At 41.4% G+C, this 20,960-nt stretch overlaps 1 protein-coding gene and 1 pseudogene across 4 annotated transcripts in view; one reads left to right on the forward strand and one right to left on the reverse strand.

Moving 5' to 3' along the window:
- Positions 1-2,248: 2,248 nt before the first annotated feature.
- LOC132532601 (U1 spliceosomal RNA) lies at positions 2,249-2,437 on the reverse strand (annotated as a pseudogene).
- A 302-nt stretch (positions 2,438-2,739) lies between these two features.
- Positions 2,740-20,960, forward strand: part of NT5E (5'-nucleotidase ecto) — a 99,633-nt gene continuing 81,412 nt past the window's right edge. For 2 of the 4 annotated variants that reach the window (XM_060205463.1, XM_060205464.1), the window contains exon 1: positions 2,742-3,166. In XM_060205463.1, coding sequence (XP_060061446.1) covers positions 2,828-3,166 — 339 coding nt within the window. In that variant the 5' untranslated portion in view covers positions 2,742-2,827. Of the gene's footprint in view, positions 3,167-20,960 lie in introns of all 4 variants that reach the window. The other 2 variants (XM_060205462.1, XM_007526135.3) reach the window with 2 other exon arrangements.

Here is a 20,960-nt window from a genome sequence, read left to right on the forward strand (position 1 = left end):
GGGCAAACATCCAGAGAAATTTGAAAGTTTTCTCCCCAGGTCTAGATTTCAGTTTGCTCTAAATAATTTCCCTAATAAACTTCTCTTTCAAATGTTTCACAATGATGATTTGTTTCAGTTTATAAATAGTGAGTACTCAGTAAGAGTACTTTCTGAAGACATTATCTAATGAATGACAATTTTAATTTCTTTAAACTCCTCAAATCAGATATAAACTGTGTACGTACTTCAAATAAAGTTCTGCATACAATTTTATTTATTTATTAACATTTTTCCTTTATTGGGGGATTAATGTTTTATAGTTGCTAGTAAATACAATAGTTTGTACATGCATGACACTTTTCAGTTTTCCATATAACAGTATAACCTGCACTAAGTCTTCTGTCATCTTTTTGTAGGAGCTGTATTTTTTTTAACATTTTTCCCTTTATTGGGGGATTAATGATTTACAGTAATTTTATTTGTTATTCAGAGATATTAACAATTCTGTGTGGAAATCCCCCTAGTTCAGAAGCATGAGTGCCTGCATATTTGAAAAACAGATTTCATGTTTTAAAAATTTGGGACAAAAGTTCATTTTTAACTGAGCACACTGAGGACTTAGATTGAAAGCAAACATCTTAAATGTTTTTCCCAAAAAGCTAGGAAACAAGTATCTACAGCTCCATGGTAAGTGGAAATTGCTAAAGAAGAGCATTTCTTTAATTGTCCCCTACTAACCAGAGAAAGAAGTTTCCAGAGTTTTCCGCCTAATACTGAGAGTAATTCTCAGACTTATCCTCTTATCTAAAGTGGAGGAAGGCCCTCACACCTAGGATAACTAATTCTTCACAAGAGAGCTCAAAACATCAAATTGAGAAAGGAGTTGTTTTTTTTTTTTCCAACAAAGTTTACTGGGGAAAATTGCGTTGGAACATGTAGAAGAAGGAAACTGGATCACCATTGGGCTGGGTGGTGGCACATCTGGTTGAGTGCATATGTTACAGTGCACAAGGACCTAGGTTCAAGCCTCTGGTCCCCACCTCCCCCCTGCAGGGGATAAAATAAATATCTCCATGGGTGGGGGTTTCTTAAAAGGAGAGAATATCTGATAGTGATCTGAAATCCAATTCTATGGTGTTTGTGTGTGCATTACTATTATCACTTCCCTTATCAAAGACTTCATGAAATGGAGTCTTTAAAACGTTAAAAATCTCAAAAATCTAGAACAAAAAGAAAAGGTGTCTAGAAAAGCCATAGGCAGCAGCATGGTCAGTTTTACTTCCAAGTGCCCTTCCTGAACTACTGCTGTTTATGGTTAACATTGTTTGCTATTTTGGTTTCTTTCTCTTTTTCTTTCCTTCGTTTGTTTATTTTCATTGATAGAAACAGAGACAGAAACCACAGCACAGAAGCTTCCTTCACTGAAGTGGGGTTGTGGCAGTAGTGTTTTCCTAACACGAGTAAACACAGGACTAGCTTCCACTGATTTCTTAACTTCTGAGATTCCATATCGAAATACCATAGATTTGCTATGTTCTCAAGCAAAAAAGAGAACAATCTCGCCCTCTAATATTTTGGGCTCCTGTAGCCCAGTCAGCAAAGTACTCCTGTTCTCTCTTTGCTCTCCCTGCCTCCTCTCCCCACCTTTCACTGGAGCTATATCAAATCCAAAACAAACCTTGGATTCCTTGTTAGAAAAATTTGTGCCAGCAGGGTGGTGGCCACCTGATTGAGCGTAACTGTTACAGTGCTCAAGGCCTCTCTTCCCCACCAGCGGTGGGGGGGAGCTTTGGGAGTGATTAAACACTGTTGCAGGTGTCTCTCTAACTCTCTTCCTCTCTATCTCCCCTTCCCTCTTAATTTCTGGCTATCTCTAGACAATAAATAGATAAAGATAATTTTTAAAAAAAGAAAGAAAACTTCGTGCTTCCGCCAGGGTGTGGCACACAGGTCTGAAAGCAAATGTAACATGTGTACTTAACCAAGTGCGCCACCTCCTGGCCCCTCTTAGCACCATGTTACTATGCTCAAGAACCTGGGTTCAGGCCCCTGGCCTAGACCCTCAGAAGGGAAATTTCTGGACTTCAAGAATGGTGAAACATGGCTGCAGGTGTCTCTCTCCCTATCTCCCCCTTCCATCCGGATTTCTCTCTGTCTCTATCTAATAAAGAAGGAAGGGAAGAGAAAGGACAGGAAGGGAAGGGGAGGGGAGGGGAGGGGAGGGGAGGGGAGGGGAGGGAAGAAACGAACCAGATTTTTTTTTAATAGGAGAACGAAAGCAGTAAACCCGCCCCCCCACCCCCACCCCCACCCCCACCCCCGCCACAAATTATACAGTCGAGTTTCCCACATTTGGGGAAATCTCAGGAGTCAGCACATCCGGAGTGCAATGGATAAGCCTTGCCCAAGGAATACCACCTTCATGATCACGGTACCTCCCCTGGCAGGTAAGTAAGTAAAACGAACTAGAATCTTAAATTTGATCACAGGGTAAAATTAATTAGTGGAGTAAAAAGGTAACCCAGTCTCCTTCCGCGCACCCTGGACAGCTCAGGCCCCCAGCAGCGGGACTGCGGACGCCTGTGCTCCCAGTGGGCCGCGCTCCAGAAGGGTGCCCGCTCTCCACCAGGAGCAGCCTCCCGCGGTTCGGGCAGAGGCAGAGCCAGAGCATGTCCACAGGCTGGAGAAAAGCCGACCCCGGGCAGCCCGGCCCCGCCCCGCCCCGCCCCGCTCCGCTCAGCCCAGCTCAGCCCCGCTCCGCCCCCTCCCGCGGTCGCGAGCTCCTGGCTCTAACCCTTGCTGCCCGGCTGCCACTCACCACCCGCCAGCTCTTCGCGCTGCAGCCATGCGCCCCCCGACAGCCCGCGCGCCCGCACTGTGGCTCCTGGCGCTGGGCGCGCTCTGGTGGCCCGCGGCTGGCTCCTGGGAGCTTACCATCCTGCACACCAACGACGTGCATAGCAGGCTGGAGCAAACCAGCTCGGACTCGGGCAAGTGCGTCAATGCCAGCCTGTGTGTGGGCGGCGTGGCGCGGCTGGCCACCAAGGTGCAGCAGATCCGCCGCAGCGAGCCACACGTGCTGCTGCTCGACGCCGGCGACCAGTACCAGGGCACCATCTGGTTCACCGTGTACAAGGGCACCGAGGTAGCGCACTTCATGAACGCCCTGCGCTATGATGCTATGGTAAGACGCGGTTGGGGAACGGGGGTGGAGCGGGGCGCAAGGCCAGGCTGGTCTGTCAGAGTGCCAGGCAGAATCTGCCAGAGAAAGCATGATAGCTATGAAAAAGACTTTCCAGCCCGATGCTACAGTCCCCGATTCAATGGCCAGCACCACCACAAGCCAGACCTGAGCAGTGTTCTTAGTAAAGTTTTAAAAAAAAATAGAAAGAAGTAGTAGTACTAGTGGGGGGGGGGAATAACATAACGGTTATGCAAGGAGACTTTCACGCCTGAAGCCCTGAAGTCACAAATTCAATCATCATCATAAGCCAGAGCTGAGCTCAGGTTAAATAAATAAATAAATAAATAAATAAAAGTCTCTTGTGTGATGATGATTGATTTTGTGTAATGTCCATTATAAGATAAGGTGTTTAGGAGAAAGGAACCCAGCTCAGCCTACCTACCTGATGTGGAACTGGGGAGTGGGGTGGGGGGCAGGATACCTAGAGCATGGAACCAAAGTGGACTCCACATTCACTTTTTTTGTTGTTGTTGTTGTTGTTTTTAACTACTAGGTCTTCCCAAGATTGCTTTTTCTAGTTGTGGTTGGAAGGGAAATTATGGGTTAAGAAGATTAGGTGCATTATCTAGGTTTCCAGCTCTTAAAGAGGCATGATAAGCATAAGAGTCCTTTGACCTCAGAGCTGGACAACTTTAGCCAGTTTTTCTACTCAGTTACCATCTGGGTGCAAGTTATTGTCTGTGTCTGGTTCTGCCCTTCGTAGATGGGTGGAGTAGTTGTATCTGCCTTGGAAGCTTGCCTAGTACATCTATGCTCGTATAAACGTTGGCGATTATTATTACTATAGGATACTGCAGTATTTATTTTTAAATATAATAAACTTACAGAGGGAACCAAAATACTGAAACATTGTGACTTCAGAGGAGATCAGTGAAATCAGTTTGGCAGCAATAAGTTTTGGAGGCCTGTCTAATTGAAGAGGCAGTGGCGCTATTTAAAGTGTATGCAGGATTTTTAATCCAAGCTCCCAAATGCTCTGTTAAATCCCTGGCTGGTGGGAGTAAATTCTAGAAAAGGATCAGGAGAAGGTTACACAGTTGTAAAGAAGTGTGACCAACAGGCATATATATATATATATATTTTTTTAGTCAAACCACCCACATTTAACCCTGAATAAAAATCTAAATGGATTCATCAAGACTATAAAGAAAATGGGGTGGGGGAGCTTGGAAGGTACAGAAATGGGAAGACAGAAGAAGGACCTGGGGCAATCTGTGAAATCCACAGACGAGGAAAAGAAAAAGAGATATCCAGGCAGGGACAGAGAGAGTTCACAGTACAGTTCATGTGAGAAGAGCAAGTCAGGAAACAGAGCATGGTGCTCTGTTTTTTTCCCTGGAAACTTGGAGAAAGGAGGACAGGAAAATCTATAAGAAGATACAACTACACAGTTGCTTAATCCCCACCCCCCACCCCCATCAAGGAAACTCCATTTAGAAAGATGCTAAAAGAGCAAAGAGCTCCTCTCCATTCTGATTGCTGCTTTTGGTACATCAGAAACAGCAATGCAAATGGACCCATGGGGGGGGGGGCACATTGTGTGAAAGAGGCCAATATCTGGGCTTCACAAGAAAGTCAGGGGTCTCAGGAACTGTGTGTGGTCTCTTAGCAGTGTTTTTTCTTTTACTCAACCTGGCTTGTGTGCTGATTATGACAGACAAATATTTATTCCTTTGAATTGTTACTAATCTATGTCCTCACTTCCTCTCAGCAGGATAGAATAAACCTATGAGTCTGTTTTGATTTCACACACAACTGGCAGCTTTGAAAGTCTTTCTTTCTGTGACACCCTTTTTCAGTGGTTGTATAATCTTTTAGTAGGAAGAGAAATGGAGAAGTCCACGTTTTATTTTGATAATGTTTTCCTCTTAATGTGGACTTGAACTCAATTATCATTCTCTCAAGTGTTTTCTGAGAGAATAATTACAGCAGTCTACTGCAAGTTACAGCCCATCTCCACGGGACTGTTTAGAATACCTTTGGATGAAATTGCCCTTTTAATTTTCATTCAAAATCTTTGGACTGGAACTGGAGGAAAAGTAGGAGGCTTATACCATGTTGGCTCAGGGTAGAGCAGGGGAGAAGATGAAATGGTAAGGCTGATGGACATATTCCTGATAGGTTTTCATCAGGAACTTACTCTGTGTACTTCTGGGGTTTGACAAACATGATTTAACCTATATAAAACCCCAATCTTTCTAATGCTTTAGAATATGATAAAACTGCTGTATTCCTTCCATACCAATTTTTTTCACTATTATTTAGCTTACATGACAACTCTAAAGAATTTATTGCTTGGGCCAGCAAAGCAGCTCACTTGGATAGTGTGCTGTTCTGCCACGCATTCAAGCCCAGCCCCCATAGCTTTGAAGAAAACTTCAGTGCTATGGTCTCTTTCACTCTCTGCTTCTATCAAAAAGAAAGAAGGAAGGAAGGAAGGAAGGAAGGAAGGAAGGAAGGAAGGAAGGAAGGAAGGAAGGAAGGAAGGAAGGAAGGGAGGGAGGGAAGAAGGAAGGAATGAAGGAAGGAAGAAAGGAAGTAAGTTCTTTTCTACTGTTAAAGACACACACACCTATACACACATGCACCTGACACATTTGTCTTGAATCTCAGGAAGTGGGAGATTCAGTTCAGAGTGGAAAACAGCTGTGGAAGGTCATACCAAGTTCTCTAGAGAGGGGACCTTGGCAGAGGAACCACATATAAGGGCTCAAGGGGAAGGAGTGCAAAGATAAAACCCCTGGAATATGGTTGAACTCCAGGCACCCCTAAAGCAGGACCTTGTGGCTGTGTAGATTTTTCTAGAGCTGTGTGTTCCTGCCAGAGCTGCTGGAATAGTTTGGGAAGTTTTGCCAGTACCAGAGCAGGCACCCGCACCAGCTACTAGGCAGAAAACTCGTGGTCCAGGAGGTGGCACAGTGGATAAAGCACTGCATTCTCAAGCATGAGGTCCCGAGTTCAATCCCTGGCAGCACATGTACCAGACTGATGTCTGCTGTAATCTCTCTCTGTCTCTCTGTCTCTCTTTCTCTCCTATCTTTCTCATTAATAAATAAATAAAATCTTTAAAAAAGAAATAAAGAGAACTCTATATTGATGTTTTTAAAAGTTATTTGGAGGTTGAGGAGATGGCAAAGTGGTTGTGTACTAGGCTTTCATGCCTGAGACCTCTGGGTCCCAGGTTCAGTCCACTATAGCACCATAAGCCAGAATTGAGCAGTGCTGTGGTCTCTTTCTCCCTCTTTGTCTATTACTGAAATAAAATAGCTAAATCTTTGTTTAAATTGTTTTTAAACAGAGATCTGGTGGTGGCAAACCAGGTTGAGTGCATACATTATGATGTACGAGAAACTCCATTCAAGCCCTTGGTCCCCGCCTGCCAGAGGGAAGCTTCACGAGTGGTGAAGTAGTGATGTGGGTGTCTTTCTTTCTCTCTCCCTAACACTTCTTCCCTTCCCAATTTCTCTGTTTTATCAAAATAAAAATAAAAAGGGAACAAAAAGTTAAAAAGGAAAACAAATGGCCACCAGGAACAGTAGATTCATCATAAAGGCACTGAGCACAAGGAATAACCCTTCTGGAAAAATAAATAAATAGGGGGCCAGGTGGTGGCTCACTTGGTTAAGCACACACATTACAGTGCACCAGGACCCAGGTTCAAGCCTCTGGTCCTCCCCCCCCCGCAGGGGAAAAGCTTCATGAGTGGTGAAGCAGTGCTGCAGGTGTCTCTCTGTCTCTTTCCCTCTCTAACTCTCCCACCCCTCTCAATTTCTCTCTGTTTTTATCCAATAATAAATAAATGAAAATATTTAAAAGAAAAATAAATAAAATGAGTTCATTAATTTAAATTAGTTGGTAAAGGGATGAGCAAGACAGTGTAATGGTTATGCAAAAAGACTATTATGCCCAAGGCTATCAGGTCCCATGTTAAATCCCTAGCACCAGAATAAGCCATGGATAAGCAATGTTCTCTCTGGTTATAAGGGGGGAGAGGGAAGTGGAGGAGACAGCATGATGATTATGTGAAGGACTTTCATACCTAAGGCATCAGAGATCTCAGGTTCAACTCCCCCACACCACCATAAGCCAGAGCTGAGCAGTGTTTGATAATAAATTTATATATGAATTTTTTTTTTAAAAAAGTTAGTTGGTATAACTTCCACTGAGTAGGACTGGTGTCTCTTGAAACATCAGAAAGACCTAGTGGATACTCGGTGTGAACTTGGCAGTTACTTACAGCGCATCATGAGCAATTGTGTGAGCAATGCATGAAATAATAAACATATGAATCTCCAGGGCTTTGCTGATTTAATGTGAGTGCTCAGTAAAGATTAGTTCTTAGCATCCTTCCCAGGAAAGCAAGGGAGGAAAGATTTGGGGTTTTGTAGCTATGTTTATCTGATTTTGACAGCTGGAAGTTTACCACTCTTTCCTGCCTTGTCTCTTACCACCACCACCACCATTCTCTAAGCTGTTATTACTGTGTATTCATTGTTCACTCTTATCAAATCCAACCCTAAGACCCCCCCCCCAAAAAAAAGGGATTTGCCTCCAGAGGTGAGATTCTTCACATCCAGTTAGGCTGAGAGAAAGATAGCTTCAGATGAGGATAGCTTCCTCTCAAACTACCCCACCCCCACCCCATCCACACAATAAGCTGCATTCTCTCTCAGGTGAACTATCTCCCCTCTCAGGCTGTTCTCTAGTTGTATTCTTCATAATCAGTCAGTGATGGTTACTAAAACTCTCTCCTAAGTTCTGTGAACCATTCATTCTATCAAATTATGATAGTTGTGGTGGGACTCTTGGGAACACTGGGTTATAGTTGTTAGAGATATGGGCAGCCTGTGACTGGATCTGGCCCCCGAAGCAGGGAAAAATCATATGACTCTGAGTTCTTGAACCTCTGATATCTGATGCTAACTCCAGGGGGAGGGTGTCCAAACTGAAGACAGTTATTGGACATCCAGTTAGTGTACCCACTGAGAACTGGGGAATTGGTTGATAAGAGAAATAAATTCTCTCAGCAACACAGTCTTGAATGATAAGCAGAAATAGATGAGAAGGAAAGGCATTAGAGAAGAGGATGGGGTAAGAGCATGGCATGAATAGGCATAGGATACTAAGGACTGAGCTGTGGGGGCAGAAAAAGAAAGTCCACAGAGTCCACAGAATCCACCAATCTCAGTAGGGAAGCAGTTTGACACAGGGTTGGGAGGATCATCTTGAAGGTGATCCTACTGGGGATTTAGTCCCCTCCCTACCACTAAACATCTATGAGTCATGAGTATGGCAGTTATTCTCATGAAGCTTCTGTTTCCACATGTGAAAGGTGGGTGTCTTGGGGACCTGGCAGTGGCACACTCAGCTGTTACCATGTGCAAGGACCCAGGTTCAAGCCCCTGGTCCCCATCTGTAAGGGTCTCTTCACAGGGAATGGAACAGTGCTGCAGGTTTCTCTTTCTCTCTCTCTTTCTCTCTCTCTCTCTCTATCTCTATCTATCTCTATCTCTCATTTCTCTCTGTCCCATCAAACATAAGAAAAATAAAATAAAGCATCTAAAGGTGGGTGTCTTCACCCTGTAGGCTGCCAGGGATTCCGAAGGAGATGTGAAGACTTGGAAAGTGCTCAGCACAATGCCTGCCCATGATGAATGGTCAGTAAGTGCTGGCCTTGCTCACCTTCTGCTCACCAGAAGGCTGACCATCACAGAAGACTAAAAGGGTTCAAGCTGGAGCACAAATGGTCGGCAGGTTTTGGCATTACTACACAGGAGTAGTAATGGCAGTAGTACACAATGGCTTTCTCTACTTATGCTGACCACCTGACAGCTGAAGCCTGTTATTTCCAGCACAGAAATGAAACCTAAAAGCCTTTCCAGGGTAAATTGCACCTGGTGTCATAAGAAAATAATAAATAAATAGCTGAGAGGGTTCAAGCCAGGGGCAGAAGACAGCAGTCTTTGATATTAGCCCACAGGAGCATGGATTCTTCTGCTTAGTGAAGCTTGCCTCCCAACAGCTAAAGCCTATTTCCAGCACAGAGATGCAATCTAAAGGCCTTTCCTTGGTGTTCTGGACATGATAAAGTCTAAAGGATTGCGGACATAAATTTGGACACAGCATCGGGAGACCCAGGTTTTATTTTGTAGCTTTTCCAGATCATTTACTGTGTGCAGGTTGAGGCATGGGCTGGTGTGTTATTCTCAGCACCTCCACCCCTGCCTCCCCCTCCTTTACGTCTGTTATCAGCCAACACAGTTGGTTTCTGCCCCAGATTTCATTTTGATTTCTGTGTTTTTTTGTGTGTGTGCCTTTTACAAAATTTTATTTAATCATCTATTTATTTGATAGAGACAGTGACAAATTAAGGGAAGGGGGAGCTAGAAAAGGAGAAAGAGAGACAGCACTGTTTCACCATTCATGAAGCTTCCCCCTGCAGGTGAGGACTGGGGCTTGAACCCAGAGCCTTGTGCATTATAACATGTGTGCTCAACCTAGTGTACCACCTTCTGGCCCCTCTCTCTTTTTATTTTTGTGGACCACTTGTGTACCAGAAACCAGAGAAACTGTTATGTAACCTTCTTTCCTGTTACAATGCACAGACGTGATGGTACTTGCATAGATTCGCAGGTTATAGAGAAAAAGCTGCCAATTACAGCTGGTCCAGAGACTAAATGACAGTAACTCCAGCTTTGGGTATTAATTCTTTTGTCTGTTTCTTTCTCAATACCAATTATTTCTTGACTTGTTCACTCATTCAGTAGTTACCAAGCATTTCCTCTGTGTTTGGTACGTTTTAAATCAATAAATGGTATCAATGAATGCATATTGTTTTGTAACAAGGAGGGCATTTTGATCAGTCAATTGTAGTGGAAATAAATTGGAAAATGGAAAATATCTCTCTTTTAAAAATTGTGGATGTTCGGCTTCTTGGGGTGGTAGGTGGGGGGGTGGGATGGGACACAGTCTTTTGGTAATGGGAATGATGTTTATGTAGGAAAAAAATATAAAAAACTAAAATAAAATCGTGTCTGTTCTACATAGTGAGAGGCCTTCAGAGACGGAGACTCCTCGTGTGAGTGACCACTGTCTTCTGTGTCCCATCCTGCAGACCATATAGAAGTGGTAGTGCTAGGTCCAGGCCTTATACTAGACCACCACTTGAACCCTTTATCTACTGAAGATGCTTTCTCTTTATCTCACCATGAAGAGCACCCTAACTCACTCCTCCATTCACCCATTTACCCCATGCCAATGGGAGCATTTGCTTATGGGTGAGAGGAATAGATGGATAAATTCCCTCCTCCAAGAATAAGCTTGAGATACAAAGAGCATGAAAGTTGCCCTGTGGCCTCCAGGAACAGTGTGGTTAGGCAGTGGAGTGCCAGCTGAGAGGGTGAAAGTGAATTTCAGATTCTACCCACATTATTTGTGGAGCAAATTTTCATAGTAAAATGAAAAAGAAAGAACTCTTTGTCTTTGGAAACTATTGCCCTTACTTAGTATATGCTAAGTTTCTTTCTTTTTTTTTTTGCCTCCAGGGTTATTGCTGGGGCCCAGTGCCAGCACCATGAATCCACTGCTCCTGGAGGCCATTTTTCCCCCTTTTTGTTGCCCTTGTTGTAGCCTTGTTGTGGTTATTATTGTTATTGTTGATGTCGTTCGTTGTTGGATAGGACAGAGAGAAATGGAGAGAGGGGAAGACAAAGAGGGGGAAAGAAAGACAGCTGCAGACCTGCTTCACCACCTGTGAAGTGACTCCCCTGCAGGTGGGGAGCCGGGGGCCCTGGAACCGGGATCCCTACTCTGGTCCTTACACTTTACACCACGTGCCCTTAACCCGCTACACTACCACCCGACTCCCAAAAAAAAAAAAAAAAAGAATTTTGATACATACTCCCAAAGGGGTAAACCATAGGGAAGTTTCCAGTGGAAGGGATGGGACACAAAACTCTGGTGGTGGGAACTGTATGGAAATATAGCCCTGTTATCTTACAACCTTATAAATCAATATTAAATCACTGACTAAAATTAAGAAAAAGATTTTTTAGTGTTTGCCATAGTTCATTTATAGTAACTCCCTGCAAGGTCAGGATCAAAAAGATTCTCAGTTTTAGTCCAAACTCAGTCAGAAAGAGTAGCCTATCAATGAATTGATATCTTTATCATTTCCAGAGGAAGGGTTAGGGAGAGTGGCTTTATGGCATCATTCATTTGTGTACACATCAACATGGATAGATTCAAGGCACCTTCCATTTAATTTCATGACCAAATGACCTGGTAGGTGGTGCAATGAGTAAAGCATTGAACTCTCAAGCCTGAGGTCATGAGTTCGGTTCCCTACATTGTGTGTGTCAGATTGATGCTATATTTCCTCTCTCTGATTAATAAACAAATATTTTTAATTGTGTCCAAGAGATAACCAAATGTTAGTTCAGGTTGTCAAGAGAGAGGAATCCCATTAACATGAGAGAGAATAAACAGTACTACATCAAATTAAAAAAACTATTCATTGAAAAAAAAAAGTCCATAAGGATAAAAAGGCAACCTAATAACTGGGGTAGGAAATTTATATATCATATATATGGCAATATATTGGTAAAGAACATGTATGAAAAAATCATACATGTCCGCAACTGAAAAAAACAAGTTGCCCAGTTTAAAAAAATAAGTGAGAAAAATATCTGAGTAAATCAGTACCTAAAGAAAACATAGAGGTGGGGGGCAGCAGGTTAAGCGCACGTGGCACAAAGTGCAAGGACTGGTGTAGGGATCCCGGTTTGAGCCCCCAGCTCCCCACCTGCAGGGGAGTCGCTTCACAGGCGGTGAAGCAGGTCTACAGGTGTCTATCTTTCTCTCCCCCTCTTTGTTTTCCCCTCCTCTCTCCATTTCTCTCTGTCCTATCCAACAATGACATCAACAACAATAATAACCACAACAAGGCTACAACAACAAGGGCAACAAAAGGGGGGGGGGGGAGAATGGCCTCCAGGAGCAATGGATTCACGGTGTAGGTACTGAGCCCCAGCAATAACCCTGGAGGATAAAAAAGAAAAGAAGAGAAAAGAAAAGAAAAGAAAAGAAAAGAAAAGAAAAGAAAAGAGAAAAGACAGACGGCCCACAGACTTATGAAAATTGCACGAAATCACTTATCATTAGAGAGATGTAAATTAAAACCACATTGAGATTTAACCTCACACCTGTAAGAATGGCCTACATTAACAAAACAGGAACAAAGTGTTGGTGAGGCTATGGAGAAAAAGGAACTGTTACACTACACTGTTGGTGAAAATGAAAACTACTAGTGCAGTCCCTATCAAAAATAGTATAAAGAGTCCTTAAACAAATGAAAATATAAAATACTGTATGATCTAGTAATAACACTCCTAGGCATAAATCTAAAGGACTTGATAACACTAATGCAAAGGAATATATGCCCTGAGCAGTAGAGATAATATAATGATTATACAAAAAGACTTTCATGCCTGAGGCTTGAAAGTTGCAAATTCAATCTCCTATACTAGCATAAGCCAGAAATGAGCAGTGATCTGGCCTCTCTCTTTCTCTCTGTATGTTTCTCATTAAAATAAAACAAAAAATATTTTTAAAAAGTATTATGAGTTCAAGACTGTATTATTCACAATAGCCAAGGAGTGGAAGTAGCTTAAATGTCCATTGATCGACAACTTGATAAAGAAGTCATGAGATACAAGAGGTTAAGAAAATGGAACTCTGGGAGTCGAGCGGTAGCACAGTGGGCTAAGCGCACTTGGTGCAAAGCACAAGGACTGGGACCGGCGTAAGGATCCCGGTTTGAGCCTCTGGCACCCCACCTTCAGGGGAGTCACTTCACAGATTGTGAAGCAGGTCTGCAGGTGTCTGTCTTTCCCCCATCTATCTTCCCCTCCTCTCTCTATTTCTCTCTGTCCTATTTAACGACATCAATAACAACAATAATAATAACTGCAACAACAATAAAAAAACAATAAGGGCAACAAAAAGGAAAATAAATACATAAAATTTTAAAAAAAGAAAATGGAATTCCAGTAATATACTAAACTTTCTGTTTGTTATAGCAGCAAGACTAGTTTTAGAATCAGAACAAAATTTGGAGGTGTGGTGAGATTACAGGTGATTTTCTTGCTTTGCAATTTTTTTGCACCTATTTAAAATTTTTTAAATTGAGTTTCTTGTACAAAAAAATATTTTTTAACAGAACTCACCTCAACTCTGATTTATGGTGGTGCAAGGGACTGAACATTGAAACTCAGTGTCTCGGATGTAAAAGTATTTTTGCATCATCACTAGGCTATCTCCAAAGCCAATTAAAACAAAAAACAAACAAACAAAAAAAGGGCAAGCCAAAATAGCTCATCTTGATAGTGTACCTGCTTTGCACTATCATACTTGACCTCCATTGGAGGAAGCTTTGGTGTGTGGTTCTCTCTCTTTCTTTCTCTCTCTTTTTTGTCTCTCTCTCTCTCTGAAAAAGTCAACCCAGAGTGGTCAAGCCCCAATGATGATCAATAAAATAATCTTTAAAAAGTGTCATGAGGGGACCAGGCTGTGGCACACCTGGGTAAGTGCTCACATTACAAAAAATGTCATGAGATAGCACTGGGAGATAGCACAGCCACTTGAATGCACACATTGGAGTGAGCAAGGCCCCAGGTTCAATCCCCCAGTATCTACCTGCAAGGGGAAAGCTTCACAAGTACTGCAGATGTCTATCCTTCTATATTTCCCTCTCACTTATCTATTTCTCTCTATCAAATAAAGAAAAAAATAAAGGAAAAATAGACTCCAGGAGCAGTGAATTTGTGTACAGGCACTGAATTCCAGTGATAACAGTGGTGAAAAAAAAAGAAGGTGAAGGTAGAAAGCATAATGGTTATGCAAAGAGACTCTCATGCCTAAAGCTCTGAAATCACAGGTTCAATTTTTGGCACCACCAAAGCCAGAGCTGATCAGTGCTCTGGTTTAAAAAAAAAAAAAAAAAAGAGGAGGGAAGGGGAGGAGATGGCCATGGAGGAGGAGAAGGAGAAGGAAGAGGAAGAAGAGGAATGAGAGAGATAAGTGCAGTGTAATACAACTGCAATTAAATATATATATATATGGGGAGATGTGTTTCTCTCCTCTCCTCTCTCAGATCAACTAGGAATACCAAAGGAGACCACCAGGGACCAAAACAAGACAGGACTAGAGCGACTACAGGAATCCACCAAATCACCGGTGAGTGCAAACACCTGTGGCTGATGGACAGAGAGGAGCCTAGGGAGAGATTTAGTGGCTGGTAACAGTCCAGCAGTTTATCAGTTGAGACACCACCTCCAGTCTGTTCCACCAACAAGGGGACAGCTGAAGGGAGAAGAGCACTCCCCTGAGACTCACCAAGTGCAACTCTGAGTCTCCATTGCTATTGCCCTCAGAATCTGGTGCAGTGGCAGGGAGGTCCTGTGCTGGCAACAGGGGACAGAGAACTAACCAGGAAACAGAAGAAGACCTATACCTCAGTGGCATAGCAGTGGGGCTATAAGAGTCTCTATGCATAACCACTCGATTATCTCTGCCACAACCAGTTTAACTCTTGGTCAGGAGTCAGTGATTAAGCTAAGAAGCCTACTTATAGTTTAAAAGCCCTCAGACTCCCATAGCGTATAGGGAAGAAAAAGCACAAAAGAGGCTTTTAAGCCACTGTGCTCCAACTCAGGGATTAAAATACTATTGAAACAACTGTTAACTTCCACCACTGTGAACCCTTTAATTTCCTTACTTAGACACAAGTCAATCCAGGCAAGAGTGATCAATAGTTTGATTAGTACTGAGAGAGCGAACTCATAATATACTATATAAAATGGTTGAACCAACAAGAAGAAATATTGGAGAAATGAACCAGGAAAAGAGTTAAGCTTTGAGCCACCCAAAGGGTGAAGCACAAAATAATGGGGTCAACATCGAAACACTAGATAAGGAAATAATCACAGGAGTGAGTAAAGAGTCCGAAAGAATTGTCATCAGAAATGCAGAAACAATAAATGAGACTCAGGAAGAAAACACTATCTCAAGGTTATTAGAAAGCTGAAAGCTGAAATAGCTGAGTTAAAACACAACTATCTAAACAAGCTAAAACAGTATCAGAACAGGGTAACAAAATAGATGAACTCTAGAAAACAGTGGCGGGCAGAGAGAATAGAATCAATGAGGATAAAGACAGAATTAGCAAGACTGAAGAAGAATTAGAAACAACTAAAAAAGAAATAAGAGATTTCAAAAAGAGATTAAGAGAAACTGAAAACAACAATAGAGACCTATGGAATGACTTCAAGGGAAACAATATACCCATTGTTGGCTTATCAGAGGAAAAAAGGAGAGAGAGGAAGAAAGCATTCTGCAGAACATAATAGCTGAAAACTTCTCTAGTCTAGACATCATCAAAGACATAAAGGTTCAAGAAGCACACAGGGTAACAAACAGAATTAACCCAGACTTAAAGACACCAAGACACATCATATTTAGAATGGAATAAGGATAAAGAAAGGATCCTGGGGGAGTCGGGCTGTAGCGCAGTGGGTTAACCGCACGTGGCACAAAGCACAAGGACCGGCATAAGGATCCCGGTTCGAACCCCGGCTCCCCACCTGCAGGGGAGTTGCTTCACAGGCGGTGAAGCAGGTCTGCAGGTGTCTATCTATCTCTCCTCCTCTCTGTCTTGCCCCTCCTCTCTCCATTTTTCTCTGTCTTATCCAACAACAACAATAATAACTACAACAATACAACAAGGGCAACAAAAGGGAATAAATAAATAAAATTTTAAAAAAAAAAGGATCCTGAAGGCTGCAAGAGAAAAACAAAGAGTCACCTACAGAGGAAAACCCATAAAGTAGCAGCAGACTTCTCCACACAAACACTACAGGCCAGAAGAGAATGGCAAGATATCTATCAAGTACTCAATGAGAAAGGCTTTCAACCAATAATAATGTATCCTGCTAGACTGTCATTCAGACTAGATGGAGTCATAAAAACCTTCTCAGACAAACTACAGTTGAAAGAATCAACTATCACCAACCTGCACTGAAAGAAGTTCTGAAAGGCCTCCTACAAACAGACCACCATAAATAGGACACATATCAGAACACTCTAAAACTCTACAAGAATGGCATTAAAACATCTTCAGTCTTTGATATAAATAAATGTCAAAGCCTAAATTCACCTATTAAAAGACACAGAGTAGCAAGATGGATCAGAAAGCACAACCTCATAATATGTTGTCTACAGGAAACCCACCTAACTCAACAAGACAAACACAGACTCAAAGTGAAAGTATGGAAAACTATCTTACAAGCCAATGGCCCACAAAAAAAAAAAAAAAGGACAGAACAGCTATTTCCATATCTGACATGATAGACTTTAAAATAGATAAGATTAAAAAAGATAGAAATGGACACGACTTAATGCTCAGAGAATCAGTCAATCAAGAGGACTTAACATTAATTAACATCTATGCACACAATGAGAAGCCATCTAAATACATCAAATGTCTACTGAAAGAGCTACAGCAATATATTAACAGCAACACAGTCGTAGTAGGGGACTTCAACACCCCATTCTCACAACTTGACAGATCATCCAGGCAGAAAATCAATAAAGACATAAGGGAGCTAAGTGAAGAGATAGATAAACTAGAACTATTGGACATTTTCAGAGTTGTTCATCCCAAGAAACTGGAATACACATTTTACTCAAGTCCACATGGGTCATTCTCAAGGACAGACCATATGTTAGGCCACAAAGATAGCATCAGCATATTCAAGAGCAAAGAAATCATCTCAAGTCCACACGGGTCATTCTCAAGGACAAACCATATGTTAGGCCACAAAGATAGCATCAGCATATTCAAGAGCAAAGAAATCATCCCAAGCATCTTCTCAGACCACAGTGGAATTAAACTAACACTTAACAAACAACAAAAGATTAGTAATAGTCCCAAAATGTGGAAGCTCAACAGTATACTTCTTAACAACCTCTGGGTCAAAGAGGAAATAAAGGAAGAAATCACAATGTTTCAAGACTTCAATGAACATGAAGACACAAGCTATCAAAATATTTGGGACACAGCTAAGGCAGTACTGAGAGGGAAGTTCATAGCTATACAGGCACACATTAGGAAACAAGAAAAAGCACAAATAAACAGCCTGACTGCACATCTTAAAGACCTAGAAGAAGAAGAACAAAGGAACCCTAAAGCAACCGGAAGGACAGAAATCACTAAAGTTAGGGCAGAAATCAATAACACTGAAAATAAGAAAACCATACAAAAGATCAATGAAAGTAAATGTTGGTTCTTCGAAAGAGTGAACAAAATTGACAAACCTTTAGCCTGACTCACAAAACAAAAAAATGGAAGAAGACCCACATAAATCATATAATAAATGAAAGAGGAGATATCACAACAGACACCGAGAAATTCAGCATAATCATGCGAGACTTCTTTTTTTCTTTAACTATTTTTTTTCCTTGGGTAATTAATGTTTTACATTCAACAGTAAGTACAATAGTTTGTACATGCATAACACTCCCCAGATTTCGATATAACAATACAAACCCACTAGGTCCTCTGAATCCTTCTTGGACCTATGTTCTCCCCACCCACACCCACCCCAGAGTCTTTTACTTCAGTGAGATATGCCAATTCCATTTCAGGTTCTACTTCTGTTTTCTTTACTGATCTTCTTTTTCAACTTCTGCCTGAGAGTGAGATCATCCCATATTCATCCTTCTGTTTCTGACTTACTTCACTCAACATGATTTTTTCAAGGTCCATCCAAGATCAGCTGAAAATGGTGAAGTCACCATTTTTAATAGCTGAGTAGTATTCCATTGTGTATATATACCACAACTTGTTCATCCACTCATCTGTTGTTGGACACCTGGGTTGCTTCCAGGTTTTGGTTATTACAAATTGTGCTGCCAAGAACATATGTGTACACAGATTTTTTTGGATGGATATGTTGGGTTACTTAGGATATATCCCCAGGAGAAGAATTGCAGGATCATACGGTAGGTCCATTTCTAGCTCTCTGAGAGTTCTCCAGACTGTTCTCCACAGAGGTTGGACCAATTTACATTCACACCAGCAGTGTAGGAGGGTTCCTATGACCCAACATCCTCTCCAGAATTTGCTGCTATTACCTTTTCTGATGTATGACATTCTCACAGGAGTGAAGTGGCAACTCATTGTTGTCTTTATTTGCATTTCTCTGACAGTCAGAGACTTGGAGCATTTTTTCATGCGTTTCTCGGCCTTTTGGATCTCTTCAGCGGGGAATACTTTGTCCATGTCCTCCCCCCATTTTTGGATGGGGTTATTTGTTGTCTTGTTGTTGAGTTTGGCAAGCTCTTTATATATGTTGGTTATTAAACGCTTGTCTGATGTATAGCATGTAAAGATCTTCTCCCATTTTGTGGGGGGTCTCTTGGTTTGGACAGTGGTTTCTTTTGTTGTACAGAAGCTTTTTAATTTGATATAGTCCCATAGGTTTATACTTGCCTTAGTCTTCTTAGTAATTGGATTCGTTTCATTGAAGATGTCTTTAAAATTTATGCGGAAAAGAGTTCTGCCAATATTTTCTTCTCAGTATCTGATAGTCTTTTGGTCTAACAACCAAGTCCTTGATCCACTTGGAATTTACTTTTGTATTTGGTGAAATACAGTGGTACAGTTTCATTCTTCTGCATGTTTCAACCCATTGTTTCCAACACCATTTGTTGAAGAGACTCTGCTTTCCCCATTTAATAGTCTGGGCACCTTTGTCAAAGATTAGATGTCCATAGGTGTGGGGGCTCACTTCTGGGCTCTCAATTCTATTCCACTGGTCAGTGTGTCTATTCATGTTCCAGTACCAAGCAGTTTTGATGACAATGGCCCTATAATACACTTTGAGATCTGGAAGTGTGATGCCTCCGGTTCTGTTGTTTCTTCTCAAGATTGTTTTGGCAATTCTAGGTCTTTTCTGGTTCCAGATAAACATTTGTAGCATTTGTTCTATTCTCCTAAAAAATGTGCTTGGGATCTTGATGGGGATAGCATTAAATCTGAATATGGCTCTGGGTAGTATATTAATTTTGATGATGTTAATTCTTCCAACCCATGAACATGGAATATCTTTCCACTTCTTTGTTGTCTTTTTCAATTTCTTTAAGTAGTGACTCATAATTTTCAGGATACAAGACTTTCACTTCTTTGGTTAGATTTACTCCTAGATATTTTATTGTTTTAGTTGCTATAGTAAAAGGAATTGATTTCTGGATTTCTATTTCTTCTAACTTAGTGTTTGCATAGAGGAATGCCACTAACTTTGAATGTTAATTTTATAGCCTGACACCTTACTGTATTGCCTGATGATTTCCAAAAGCTTCTTGCTGGATTCCTTAGATTATTCCATGTATACTATCATGTCATCTGCAAATAGGGAGAGTTGGACTTTTTCTCTTCCAATCTGTATCCCTTTAATTCCTTGCTCCTGCTGATTGCTATGGCAAGAACTTCCAACACTATGTTGAATAGTAATGGTGATAGTGGGCAGCCCTGTGGAGTACCTAATCTGAGTGGAAATGCTTCCAGTTTTTCACCATTGAGTATGATGTTGGCTGTAGGTTTGCTATATATAGACTACACTATCTTCAGGAATTTTCCATATATTCCCATTTTTTGTAGTGTTTTGATCATAAAGGATGTTGTATTTTGTCAAAGGCTTTCTCTGTATCTATTGATATGACCATGTGTTTTTTGGTCTTGCTTTTATTGATGTGGTGGATCACATTCATTGACTTATGTATATTAAACCAACTTTGCATCTCTGGGATAAACCCCATTTGGTCATGATGTGCCATCTTTTTAATATACTGGTGTATCCGGTTGGCTAGAATTTTGTTCAGTATTTTAGTATCTATGTTCATCAGAGATATTGGTCTGTAGTTTTCTTTTTTGGTTGTGTCCCTGTCTGCTTCTGGTATCAGAGTGATGTTGGCTTCATAGAAGCTGGCAGGGAGTATTCCAGTGTCTTCAATCTTCTGGAAGACTTTTAAAACTAGAGGTATTAGTTCTTCTTTGAAGGTTTTATAGAATTTATTTGTAAAACCATCTGGTCCAGGACTTTTATTTTTGGGGAGATTTTTGATAACTCTTTCAATTTCATTAGCTGTGATGGGCCTGTTCACGTTATCTACTTCCTCTTTACTTAGTTTTGTTAGTTCATAGATATATAGGAAATCGTCCATTTCTTCAAGGTTCTCTAGCTTGGTGGCATATAATTGTTCATAGAAGCCTTGCATGATATGTTGAATTTCTGCAGTGTCTGTTATGATAACTCCTTTTTCATTTATTATCTGATTTATTTGGTTCTTCTCCCTTTTTGTTTTGTGAATGTGGCTAAAGTTTTGTCGATTTTGTTCACTCTTTCGAAGAACCAACATTTACTTTCGTTGATCTTTTGTATGGTTTTCTTATTTTCAGTGTTATTGATTTCTGCCCTAACTTTAGTGATTTCTGTCCTTCCGGTTGCTTTAGGGTTCCTTTGTTCTTCTTCTTCTAGGTCTTTAAGATGTGCAGTCAGGCTGTTTATTTGTGCTTTTTCTTGTTTCCTAATGTGTGCCTGTATAGCTATGAACTTCCCTCTCAGTACTGCCTTAGCTGTGTCCCAAATATTTTGATAGCTTGTGTCTTCATGTTCAT

This window comes from Erinaceus europaeus, chromosome 13, assembly GCF_950295315.1.
Source record: "Erinaceus europaeus chromosome 13, mEriEur2.1, whole genome shotgun sequence".
Lineage (NCBI taxonomy): Eukaryota > Metazoa > Chordata > Mammalia > Eulipotyphla > Erinaceidae > Erinaceus > Erinaceus europaeus.